At 46.3% G+C, this 13,482-nt stretch overlaps 1 protein-coding gene and 1 long non-coding RNA gene across 3 annotated transcripts in view; one reads left to right on the forward strand and one right to left on the reverse strand.

The window, feature by feature from the left end:
• Nucleotides 1–876: 876 nt before the first annotated feature.
• Nucleotides 877–13,482, reverse strand: part of LOC144772573 (uncharacterized) — a 152,283-nt gene continuing 139,677 nt past the window's right edge. The window contains exon 3 of the long non-coding RNA XR_013599806.1: nt 877–1,995. This is a non-coding gene — a long non-coding RNA (uncharacterized LOC144772573). The remainder of the gene's footprint in view (nt 1,996–13,482) is intronic.
• Nucleotides 6,830–13,482, forward strand: part of CEP126 (centrosomal protein 126) — a 430,075-nt gene continuing 423,422 nt past the window's right edge. Inside the window, exon 1 of one of the 2 annotated variants that reach the window (XM_078656998.1) lies at nt 6,830–7,705. In XM_078656998.1, the coding sequence (XP_078513124.1) occupies nt 7,674–7,705 (32 nt within the window). In that variant the 5' untranslated portion in view covers nt 6,830–7,673. The remainder of the gene's footprint in view (nt 7,706–13,482) is intronic. The other variant, XM_078656997.1, reaches the window with a different exon arrangement.

Raw genomic sequence — 13,482 nt, forward strand, 5'->3', positions numbered from 1 at the left:
ATACTCTTGGCAGACTCAGAGGCAGAGCCAAGCTGCACCGGGCACTGCGAGGCAGGAAGTAAGTGAAGGGTCGAGGATACAGGTGGGGGCTGTATCGCTCCTCAGCGAGGCTTTCAGGAGACAGGAGCTGAATCTGTTGTCCGGGCCCTTTTGAGGCCTGGAAACGGGGACTTTATAATGAAATAACGTGCACACTGAGAAACGTGGCAATATAACTTTACATAGGCCTGATATTCGTAGTATTCACGAGGACTGGAAAATGACATACCAGAGGTGGACACAACTGTAATTGCGTCATTAAACAGACATGGGGAATAACATATGCATATTGGTCATGCACACATAACATATGATGGATGAGGCGTAGGGACACAGAACATGGCAAAATTTACTTTTCCACACCCCTCTGTGACCCGGGCCGGCGCAGCCTCTGGCCGGCCCTCGTATTATTGTACACATGTGATGATCACTGACTGACTGATAATTTTGTGATATAATGGTCTGGTCTCTTTGATTAACGATGGGGGCTGCAGTGCTATTGCTACAGCGCAGCTCCAGAAATCATTTCTAATCAATACTCACCATTTCCCCGAAACCTTAAAACACACAAATCATGCATCAGTGGGGGCCATAACACTGCGCATTTACCCTGTTCACTTACACTCGGCTTCAAGGGTCTTGTGAATCACAATGGAAAAACGCTGTAACATGTTTGGTGGAGCGTCTAAACCTATTTAACTCATTATTATTTACACCTGCAGATTATTTACACTTTACCATGGTTTTATTCAGACATTTAATTATTCAGACACACCACCATAGTGGCAATGGCTCTACTAGAATGAAAATTAGGCGTAGGAAGAATCAAAGACCAGCTTTTACTTCTTCATTTATCTAATTTTTATTCAAAAGATTTTATGTAATTAATTTGCATAAAAGAAAATTAGCATTTATTCTATCATTGTTAATTCTCACTGAGCATTGCTATTTATTCAGACAATAAATCAAGTAAAAGTGTTTAATCATAAAGAGAAAAATTCAAGTTCACATTAATTTCTTTATTCTCTAAAATAAAACATCAAACCTTGGTCATTGCAAATGAAAGTGAAATTCTGCATGAAAAGATCAGAGAAACCATAGTTAAAACATGCATTTCATTCTAAAGATTTTTACACTAAAACCTGCCTACCCAGCACTAAACCCCAAAGCTATACTCACTAACCCAAGTCTCCTCGGACGCAGTCTCTCACCCAGGCTTGGTATCCCGCAACGAAATCTCCAACCTATAGGGGTTATCAGCAAGCAGTCTGGCATAGTTTCAGGCTCCCAGCATCTCTGCGTTCAGCTGCAGTGCAAAGAGCATCTCTCTCTGCGTTCAGCTCCAATGACATTAAAACCCCAATTTTGCTCTAATATTTATACTGAATTTTCTGGCTCACTACTCTCAAATGTTTCAACACTTTCCGGTTTCCATTCTCTGATTGGTCATGACATTGCAATTATTAGCTTCCAGGATGTTCGTTAATCCACAATGTATTTGTTAATTTTCAGGATGTCCATGAATAACTTGCTGATTAAAAGCTGACAGATTCAAATTTCACTGTTCATACATTTCTCAAACTTCCAGGATGTACGTGAAGAACTTTGTTTGCAAACTAATAAATAAACGTTCGACAGTTCCTGTTCGACATTAGGCCTTTTTGTTTAAATGTTCATTTTCAGTGATTCAGCTGTTTCCATGTGGTCATTTTTTGAAAGGCACCATGCTTTTGTCCTTGGCATACATTCAGCTGTTCTCGTGGTTATCACTTTGGCACGCAGCCACTTCACCAACATTCATATCAAGTGGCCTCGAATCATAGTTAGCTGAAGCTTCAAAATGTTTCTCAGTGAAGGCAGCATAAATGAGCTTTCTCTCAGCAAAATGATGTAAGCCTTTCTACTGCACAGAATCGGGAAAAGCGAAGCCATTTTGGAATTGGCAACCCACCAAAACTAAGATAAACAGAAAAAGAAAATGTGAATACATAAAATATGTGTTTTCTGTCCCCCAACCACCAGTGCTAATATTTACCCTTTAAAACCGTTACCTAGCAGAAAAGCATCACACTGCAAGCCATTAAAATAAAGCAGAAAGCAACATGCAAATGCACAATGCACATTATAACACAGACATGCATTTTACACCACTTAAATGCACAAAATAGATTTAACATGCATTTTACATCACCAATTAATATGTTATTTAAACCTGTTAGTGCAAAGCATTTCCCACATGTAATGTTTGTGTTTTGGTTAATACACAACAATCAAAATTAATATATTACTTTATTATGGAGGTGATTGATCTGAATGAGGTACACACAAAATCTTCTGTATCTCGCTTCATCACTATAAGTAACAACACTGATTCCGGCAATTATTCAGAGCCTGCAGATAAAACAATGAAACAAGTCCATTTCTCCTCAGCTCCTAGTAATTAGTGGCCACAATCCGTTACAAGTGCACACTGTCACTGAGAACGTTTAGGAGGCCAGGCAGGGTGAATGTATGAGATTTCTTCCCTCAGTTCATAAATGTCAAACCTTGCAGGCAAGTTACTTCGGCCCTAACTCCAAAGAGTCTTTGAATCTTTCGAATCATAAGCTTCCTACGTGGGAGTGAACAACCAGCAGCCAAGCAAGAAGCAGCAGGCTTATATGTTCGAGAAACAATCATTTTGTGCTTTGTTTTGTGGTCACCGGTGTCATTATTGGTAAGAAAAGGGTACCGGTTAAGAAAAACACACACATAAGTTCATGTTGATTTCTAAGTTTAACAGTGCTACTAAATCTATTTTCAAAAAGTAGCTTAATGAATCTTTCCAGGATGTGATTGTATTAATTACTCAAAGTTACCTTAAGATAACTTCACATGTGCGATTAAACTTTGCTCTATTTATGTTAACTGACAGTCCTGAAGTAGAAAGATTGCAGCATTAATCGTTTGTAAGGTTTAAACACAGAATTAGTTTCTACTGCGTTTCTCTTGCTCAAACTCATACCTGTGGTTGAATGTCTCCTTTAGCCCTGCTCATACCTGGTATCGGAGCAGACCCATCAGTCTCACCCCCCTCCCTTTGTGGATTTTCCAGTGCTTAGCATGTCTACTTTTATTAAATTCAGTGAATGAACATTTAGAATGTCAATGTTTTAAAGAGTGCATGAGAGAAGCTGAAAGATTGCTCATGAAGCAAAACTTTCCTTCTGCATCTGCATGCCTTATCAACACACCATTCATTTTCAGGAGTCTTTGATGTTTACTTTTGTTAATGTTATATTTTGCTTCAGAATTTTGACTTGTGCTGCATCCAATTACATCCTTGCCTAAAGTATAGACAAAACAATCTACAGTTAGTGTGGTGACTGAAATGATGGCTCAGTGAGCTGATGGTTGGACATCAGGAACAAGGTTTTAACAGGCATAAAGTAATAACTGTCCTGGTATGTTTCTGTAATACTTACAGTTAAATGTTTTTGTAATCTACCTTATGAGAGGACCGTGGACGGCAGGGTTCCAGGCTTATATTCTCTTGCACCCTAATGATTGCCTAACTATAATTACTTTATTAACCTTCTTGCTTTATCAAACTTGCTTGAAAATGCACCATTTGCCCACTCTTTTAAAAACAAGCATTGGAAATGCAATCGGGCTTGGATTTATTTGAGTTTGAGCTAATGGCATTGTAAATGGCAATGTCTTTTCGCCATGTGTTATGGAGTGTGTGCATGTGGTGTGTAGTGGAATAATGTGGGTTAGATTTGAATTTTAGCAATGGTGGCATGCTGTGCTTTACATGAATATGTTTAAAAGTAAAGTGTACCATACTGAGATTGCTACAATAGTTAATTGTGGATGCGTTAACAATTGATGCGTGCACTGATGGCTGGTGGTGTGTGTGACTATGCCACACTGGTGCCACTGCACCTGCTGCACAATGGTAGCTACGCCACACTGGTGGTACTACACCTGCTGCGCAATCATAGCTAAGTAACACACTGATAACACCTCACCTGCTCCGTGAATTGTAACTACGCCACACACTGGTGCCACTGCACCTGCTGCATGATCATAGCTAAGCAACACTACCACTGCACCTGCTCCACCAATGGTAGCTACCACTCACCGGTACAACTGCACATGCTGCACCAATGATAGCTACGCCACACTGGTGCCACTGCACCTGCTGCACAATCATAGCTAAGCAACACTACCACTGCACCTGCTCCACCAATGGTAGCTACCACTCACTGGTACCACTGCACATGCTGCACCAATGATAGCTACGCCACACTGGTGCCACTGCGCCTGCTGCACAATCATAGCTAAGTAATACTGATAGCACTACACCTGCTACACAACGCCATCTACCACACACTGGTGCCACTGCACCTGTTGCACAATAATAGCTAAGGAACACTGCCACTGCAACTGCTCCACCTATAATGCTATGCCACACTGGTGCCACTGCACCTACTGCACAATGGTAGCTACGCCACACTGGTGGTACTACACCTGCTGCGCAATCATAGCTAAGTAACACTGATAACACCTCACCTGCTCCACGAATGGTAACTACGCCACACACTGGTGCACTGCACCTACTGCACAATGGTAGCTACGCCACACTGGTGGTACTACACCTGCTGCGCAATCATAGCTAAGTAACACTGATAACACCTCACCTGCTCCAGGAATGGTAACTACGCCACACACTGGTGCCACTGCACCTGCTGCACAATCATAGCTAAGCAACACTACCACTGCACCTGCTCCACCAATGGTAGCTACCACTCACCGGTACAACTGCACATGCTGCACCAATGATAGCTACGCCACACTGGTGCCACTGCACCTGCTGCACAATCATAGCTAAGTAACACTGATAACACTACACCTGCTACACAACGCCATCTACCACACACTGGTGCCACTGCACCTGCTGCACAATAATAGCTAAACAACACTACCACTGCAACTGCTCCACCTATGGTGCTATGCCACACTGGTGCCACTGCACCTACTGCACAATGGTAGCTACGCCACACTGGTGGTACTACACCTGCTGCGCAATCATAGCTAAGTAACACTGATAACACCTCACCTGCTCCACGAATGGTAACTACGCCACATACTGGTGCCACTGCACCTGCTGCACAATCATAGCTAAGCAACACTACCACTGCACCAGCTCCACCAATGGTAGCTACCACTCACCGGTACCACTGCACATGCTGCACCAATGATAGCTACGCCGCACTGGTGCCACTGCACCTGCTGCACAATCATAGCTAAGCAACACTACCACTGCACCAGCTCCACCAATGGTAGCTACCACTCACCGGTACCACTGCACATGCTGCACCAATGATAGCTACGCCACACTGGTGCCACTGCACCTGCTGCGCATTCATAGCTAAGTAACACTGATAACACCTCACCTGCTCCACGAATGGTAACTACGCAACACACTGGTGCCACTGCACCTGCTGCACAATCATAGCTAAGCAACACTACCACTGCACCTGCTCCACCAATGGTAGCTACCACTCACCGGTACCACTGCACATGCTGCACCAATGATAGCTACGCCACACTGGTGCACCTGCTGCACAATCATAGCTAAGTAACACTGATAACACTACACCTGCTACACAACGCCATCTACCACACACTGGTGCCACTGCACCTGCTGCACAATAATAGCTAAGCAACACTACCACTGCAACTGCTCCACCTATGGTGCTATGCCACACTGGTGCCACTGCACCTACTGCACAATGGTAGCTACGCCACACTGGTGGTACTACACCTGCTGCGCAATCATAGCTAAGTAACACTGATAACACCTCACCTGCTTCACGAATGGTAACTACGCCACACACTGGTGCCACTGCACCTGCTGCACAATCATAGCTAAGCAACACTACCACTGCACAAGCTCCACTTACTGTTTCTTCACTCCCGCTGCCTACTCACAAGTTGTAATTTGCTATCGTGTAAAGGAACTGCCACTGTAGATGAAAAGTCAAGTAACATTTATTTAATCTCTCCCCCGTACTGAACGAGTGGCTTTCCTGCTGCATTTTGTAAAAAATGTTATGCACAACTGCTGATATGGCCGGATGATGATTTGCCTCTTTGTAAAATCATATTTTGTAACAGCTTCCAGAGAGGACTGACAGTTTGCACGTTTTAGCCTTCTGCCAGAAATGTATACATAAACACGGTTACTTCTATACGAGCTGTCAAAACACTAGACCCTTCATTTATTTGCAAAAGGTGAAAATTGATAACGAATCAAATTGTGTTCTGCCATACCGTAGCCCATACCGTATACACTTACACATGAAACGATGCACACGAACGCGCGCCCTCAAAACGCACTGCAGAATGGTGAACGCGCCCAGAGCATCTGGATTCCATTACAGCGGCTCCCTGACAGCTCCTAATTAAAATTTATGGACGGCCCTAAAGTAAAAGTCCACATTTGTAAAGCGCACAATCACCCGTAAGGGTCTCTAGGCGCTGGGGGGCCGTCGGGAAGATTAAGCGAGCTATTGCCCAGAGTCACATGGTGCTGGGCTGACCTGCCGCCGGAGCCGGGGATCGAACCGTGGTCCCCAGATTCCAGCGTCAGTCGCCCTGGCCGCGGCGCCACACCTCTTCCGTGGGCCCTGCGCGTAACCGCACACGATATGCAGGAAGTGGCACACGAGTAAAATATATGGCCTATTGCGTTACGACTACTATCAACACAGCACAGCGAGGACCAATTACCATTCAGATTGCAACTAAAAGTACTGAAAAATCTCGCTCACTAAGGAATTTTTCCTGCACGATTCAGAAACCCCTTAACAATAGGAGCTCGGAGCTCCGCCCCCCTGCTGACGCAGGCGTGACGTTGGCCGAGCCCTAAAAATCATTCCCGGCGGTGGGGGCATCTCCCCCTTCTGACAACCTGGCGCATTTGCTACACTGGCACGCCACAGGGGACTTATCCTAAACATTTACGCCGTACCACTTTTAAATGTCACCAGCCGCCACTGCTAATCAAACTTTATAACAGTGAGTGTGCTTGCGTGTTAGAGCCTAGTCATAAAAGCCTCAGAGTTTAGATCACTCCTAATTACGAGTTCTTCTTTACTCTTTTACGAGAGCAACCATTCCACCGCCTTAGAACGGCACAACATTAAATGACGTTTTGCCCGACTAATTTTACAGTGACACGCTTTGACGTGTCCTGCGCCAGCGTAATAAGAGCCGTGCGGTCCACTGTGTAGGCAGTACATTGTCCTTCAGCTATTGGCTGTCAGAAGTTGTCCCGCCTCTCTGTCTTCACTGCTACTGTTGCCAGGGGTTACCGTTGCTAGGATAGCGGCGTCTCTAGTTGTCAAGATGGCGGAAGGAATCTGGTTGCGCGGTACGAAAAAACAGGGGTGAACAGCCCTGCCTCCACTTAGCGTAAAGAGACACCGGAGCCGCAGCCGATTCCGGGGGAGGGCATGGAGACGCTGTGCAGCGACAGTCCTTGAGCTAAGTGTTTAGGGTTCACCCTTCATGTCCTACTTGCGCCGTTGCCGGGGAGTGAATGCCGGGCACCGCGCGGCCAGGTTCCCCGTCCGCAAAGCACCATGCACGCACAGCGCAGAGCCAGTTCCTACTCGTATCCTTTACTGGTACTTCATCTAAGCCCCCTCACCCCGCCTCAGCTCACTAGCAACATTCCTCACCATAACAAAGAAAAATATAGTAACTTGTGTATGCAGCCATTTACAATTATCAAGTCGTTATGATGACTTACTTCACAGTACTTCGTGTTTTTTCTCTCCATTGTGTGTTTTCTAACCATTCAAAACAATAACCTGACTTCGGCTTTTATATGATTGGGGGTTAAATGTTTGTATGAAATGTTTTTTGTACCTCTTAGGAGGCTGGACAGACTTCCCAGAAAAAAACAAATATTTGTTTTCTGTCATGATTTACATTGTTTTTTATTTAGTATTTATTTTCTTTGCCGACTTCCTCTTTATATAGTTTATATTTTTATCAAAATACGTAATCCTTGCATTTTGCTTATTTGAAATGGGTATCTATGGCTTTCCTCCGTGAAATAGAACACGCACAGTAAGCGTGCTATCCAGGATCGTATTAAAGTGTCAGGAAGTCCGCATGCTCATTTCAAATCCGTTTGTTGAAAAAAAAATACCTACGTTTTGTTGCCATAATGTTGAAAATAATGCTTTAGAAGAGAAAGCATCCTTCTTACATTTTACAAGACCGTTTATAGCAGAAACAATGTACTGAATAGTTATTTTTTTGGAATGAAGTGGTTTACTGAGTTACAGATTGGGAATGGCAGAGTGCAGACCAGTGAAGGCACTGTTGAATACCAACTGAAGCTATTATATTATGATTCATGTACTGTGCCTTGCTTTTCTCCACCCCATCGGTGATATGTACACGAGTGTTGTATGCTGTTCGTGTACGCATAAAAATGCAGTGTGTGTGTGTGTGTGTGTGTTTTCATCCTTACTTCTGGATTTACTATTTAGTTCATGTAGTGTCTTTATGTAGAGATAGCACAGGAGACAGTAGGGTCAAAGCACTCCGAGTGGAAAGTTAAGCGAGGAGATAAAAACATGTGGCAGGTGGCATTTTCGGCAGTGTGTCTTCCGACGAAGAAGCATTGTGCAAGAGATCCTTGTCATTCCAGAGGAGACCGTTACTCAGAAGGCAACTTTCTGAGAATCGTCACAATTAGACTCCAAACAGATGTTTTAATTAAAACTACTTTACCCATACGGTGGACTATCTACAACTGAGTCTTCTAGTTTCAGTTTCAGTTTATTAAAGTAGCGCAGTTACTTAAAACCATTGCTATAAAATTCCAGCATTAACACAATTATCATATTAGAAAGCGAAATTGGAAGAACAAACTGTCCAGGTTTAAAATCCTATACAAATAAAAGCAGTTTTGTGGTTACCAGTGGGTCGCACTACTGTGCTAGGCCTAAAATAAAACGGATTAAGACAGAAAGTACTAAACAATGGGACAAAAAAAGTCTGTGATGAGTTTTGGGGTGGAGGAGCAGGGAGCACAGGGTCCAAGGTGGGTAAAAAAAGATTCTTCTATAACAACAATATATTTAATCACTCTCACTGAAAACCTATCCAGATTCAAACCCTTACCACACATGAACTTTAAATCCTTACACTAAGCCTTGACCACACTATAATATGAGCAGTATCAATAACCCTTTGTTTATTTTAACCCTACGCATCATCCTATAATGTACATTAATAGTACTACTCCCCTCAACTGTAGACCTAACATAATTACAACAAAATAAATACCTGATCTCAGTGCTAATAAAACGTGATGATTTACATGAACGTTCCTTCATGAAGTCTTTTAATTGCGGAGGGTTTCCGGTAATGGTTTTCACCATTCTCTGTTAGTTGTAATTCCATAATTCAAGGTGCAGCGCGTTGTGGACAATTCAGGAGAGTTTCAGGTTGACTTTCTCTTTGACTGTGAATAAGTGGACATACATCTGTGCAGGCAAGATGTGATTTTTCTTTCTTCTACCGAAGTCGAGGTGTGCTGAGTGCATCCTTGGAACTTGCACAATGATTTTGACAGAAGCCCCCTATTTAAACTCTGTTTTGACAGGCGTTACAAATAGGATCATTCCAAGTGCAAGGTTAATTTAATGATGTCTATAGGAGATGGAGTATTTCCCGAATGCATCAACGGCTGTAAAGCTGTTCTTGGGTACATTGTTTGCTTCCATAATGTTGGGTAACTTAGAGTTCAAGATGCATTCCAAGTTTTCGACTTTACTTGTGGGAACAGGAGTAGCAACAAATCAAGCATTTAATCCTAAATGGCTGCACAGTCTGCGCATGGTTTCTGTATTTACTGTACTGATGCAGAGACAATTTGGGCTCACCCACTAATGTACATGTGAGAGGCACCCTCTGTGAATGTAGCGATTATCCAGATCCTTCAATATCTTAATTTGGTTATCAGCTTACAAGTGTTAACCTAAATTGCAATTCATCATGATATTCACCTTGTTGAAAAACCAGGGATCGTGGTAACCTTGCAGGTCCATCTAGAAGGCCACAGTGAGTTTGTATGAGTAAAAGTAACCTATTTTCATCTGTTCTGTGCAATTTACTACAAATTATCTAAATGAATGCTTAGCTATCGCCTCTATTGTTTGGGATTTCACGGAAACAGGGGTCACTGTGTCTAAGTGCGCCGATCTGTTAGTGAAGATCTAGACAGAGTTTTGTCACTGGTCACTGTTGATATTAGTTAGGGTGGTCTTGGTCAATCAATCAATCAATCAATCAGAACATTTATAGAGCGCGCTACTCACCCGTTAGGGTCTCAAGGCGCTGGAGGGGGGGGGGTGCTGCTACGGCTCGAAAAGCCAGGTCTTGAGGTATTTCCTGAAGGTGAGATGGTCCTGGGTCATTCGTAGGTGTGCGGGGAGGGAGTTCCATGTTTTGGCTGCCAGGTAGGAGAACGATCTTCCTCCAGCTGTGGTTCTGCGAATCCGTGGGACGGTGGCGAGGGCGAGGTTGGCGGGGCAGAGCTGGCGGGCTGGAGTGTAGAACGAGAGGCGGTTGTTGAGGTATTCGGCGCCCGTGTCGTGGAACGTTTTATGTGCGTGGGTGATGTGCCTGAATGTGATCCTCTTGTTGACGGGGAGCCAGTGCAGGTTTCTCAGGTGGGCGGATATGTGGCTGTGGCGCGGGATGTCGAGGATGAGTTTCGCGGAGGCATTCTGTATGCATTGTAGTCGTTTCTGAAGTTTGGATGTGGTTCCGGTGGATAGGGCGTTTCCGTAGTCCAGTCGGCTGGTTACGAAGGCTTGGGTGACCGTCTTTCTGGTTTCGGTGCGGATCCTCCAGAAGATCTTTCGGAGCATGCGCAGGGTGTTGAAACATGATGATGAGACGGCGTTGACCTGCCTGGTCATCGTGAGGGAGGAGTTCAGGATGAATCCCAGGTTGCGTGCGTGGTCCGAGGGAGTCGGCACGGAGCACAGAGCTGAGGGCCACCAGGAGTCGTCCCAGGCGGATGGGGCTTGTCCGAGTATGAGGACCTCCGTCTTGTCTGAGTTTAGCTTCAGGCGGCTGAGCTTCATCCAGTCTGCGACATCTTTCATTCCTTCCTGTAGGTTGGTCTTGGCGGTGGCTGGGTCTTTGGTGAGTGAGAGTATCAGCTGGGTGTCGTCGGCGTAGGAGATGATGTTGATGTTATGTTTGCGTGCGATGGCGGCGAGGGGGCTCATGTAGATATTGAAGAGGGTCGGGCTGAGCGAGGAGCCTTGGGGTACGCCGCAGATGATCTTGGTGGCTTCTGAGCAGTTGGGAGGGAGGCGGACTCTCTTGGTTCTTGCCGAGAGGAATTAGGTGATCCAATCCAGGGCTTTTCCTTGGATCCCCGTGTGGTAGAGGCGGGTTATTAGGGTGCGGTGGCATATGGTGTCGAAGGCTGCGGAGAGGTCCAGGAGGATGAGGGCGGTCGTTTCTCCGTTGTCCATCAGGGTCTTGATGTCGTCTGTGGCTGCGATGAGGGCAGTCTCGGTGCTGTGGTTGGCTCGAAACCCGGACTGGGAAGGGTCGAGCGAGTTGTTTGCCTCGAGGAAAGCAGTCATCTGTTTGTTGATGGTCTTCTCGATGACTTTGGCCGGGAAGGGAAGAAGAGAGATGGGGCGGAAGTTCTTGAGGTCTTTGGGGTTTGCTGTGGGTTTCTTCAGTAGTGCGTTGATTTCTGCGTGCTTCCAGTTCTCCGGGAAGTTGGCTGACGTGAAGGAGTTGTTAATGATGTTCCGGAGATGTGGTGCGATGATGGAGTCAGCTTTGTTGAAGATATGATGGGGGCATGGGTCCGAGGGGGAGCCGAAGTGGATGGAGTTCATGACGTTGGTGGTGTCTTCAGTGCTGATGGGGTCCAGGCGCTGAGGGTGGTGGTGGGGGTTGTTGGTTCGGTGACTGGAGGCGGAGTCTGGGGTCCGAAGCTGTCATGTATATCTGCGATCTTACAGTGGAAGAACGTGGCGAGGGAGTTGCAGAGTACTTGTGACGGTGTGAGGTCATTGTTGCTGGCACTGGGGTTGGAGAGCTCTTTGACGATGTTGAAGAGTTCCTTGCTGTTGTGGGTGTTGTTGTCAAGTCACTCTTTGAATCATGTCCTTTTGGTGGTGCGGATCAGCTGGTGGTGTTTGCGGGTGGCGATCTTGAGGGCTGTCATATTTCCTGTAGTTCGTTCGTGGCGCCAGGTTTTTTCGAGGGTTCGACAGGATTTCTTTGACTCTTTGAGGGCGTCTGTGAACCATGAGGTTTTCCTGTTGCTGTACATTGCCAGGGGGTTCTATAGTGGTGCCAGGTTGCCAGCACTGTTGGTGATCCACTGTGCGAGGGTGTGGACTGCGTCATTGGTGTCAGCGGTGTGGGCTGGCGGGGTCTGGCTCAGCGATGAGAGGAGCTGGTCTGTGGTGATTTTGCTCCAGCATCTGCGGGGGATCTGTTGCATGCGGTGGTGGGATGAGGTCTTTTTGAAGGTGAAATGGATACATCTGTGGTCGGTCCAGTGTAGTTTGGAGGAGTGGCTGAAGGAGACGTGGTTGCTGGCAGAGAAGATGAGGTCGAGCGTGTGGCCAACGAAGTGGGTGGGTGTGTTCACCAGTTGCTTGAGACCGAGGTTGGCGAGGTTGGCGAGTAGGGTGGTGGTGTTGTTGTTGCTGTTTTTTTCCAGGTGGAAGTTCAGGTCCCCGAGGAGGATGTATTCTGGTGAGGCTAGGGCGTGCGGGCTGATGAAGTCGGCGATTGTTTCGCTGAATTGTGTGCGTGGGCCCGGAGGTCTGTAGATGAGCGTTCCTCTAAGGGTGGTCTTGGGGTCAGTGTGAATCTGGCAGTGTAGGTGTTCGGCAGCGGGGAGTGTGTCTTCGGTGGTGGACGTGATGTTTATGGTGTTTCTGTGGACGATGGCGATTCCTCCTCCTGGTTGGTTGGCGCGGTCCTTCCGGGTGATTTTGTAGCCGTCCGGGATGGCTATGGCGATGTCGGGGGCCGAGGAGGCGTTCATCCAGGTTTCCGTGAGGAAGGCGATGTCCGGTACTGTTCTATCGAGGAGGTCCCACAGTTCGACGGCGTGCTTGTGGACGGAGCGTGTGTTGAGGAGGATGCACTTGAGGTGGTTGTTGTCGTTGGGGGGTCCGGTGGGTGGTCTGCAGGATCGGAGGCAGGTGTATTTGCAGGCTTGGCAGGTGAAGGGTCCGTGGGTTCGCTTCGGGGTGGCTCAGTAGCAGGCGGGTGTTCGTCCCGTGTTGAGTGCGTTGAGGGCGGCGGAGTTGTATCTCAGTCGAGTGCTCTGGGAGCGGCGGGGGCCAGGGTTCCTGGCGCTGGGTGCGGTCCAGACGC

Source organism: Lissotriton helveticus, chromosome 8 (genome assembly GCF_964261635.1).
Source record: "Lissotriton helveticus chromosome 8, aLisHel1.1, whole genome shotgun sequence".
In the NCBI taxonomy this organism is placed as follows: domain Eukaryota; kingdom Metazoa; phylum Chordata; class Amphibia; order Caudata; family Salamandridae; genus Lissotriton; species Lissotriton helveticus.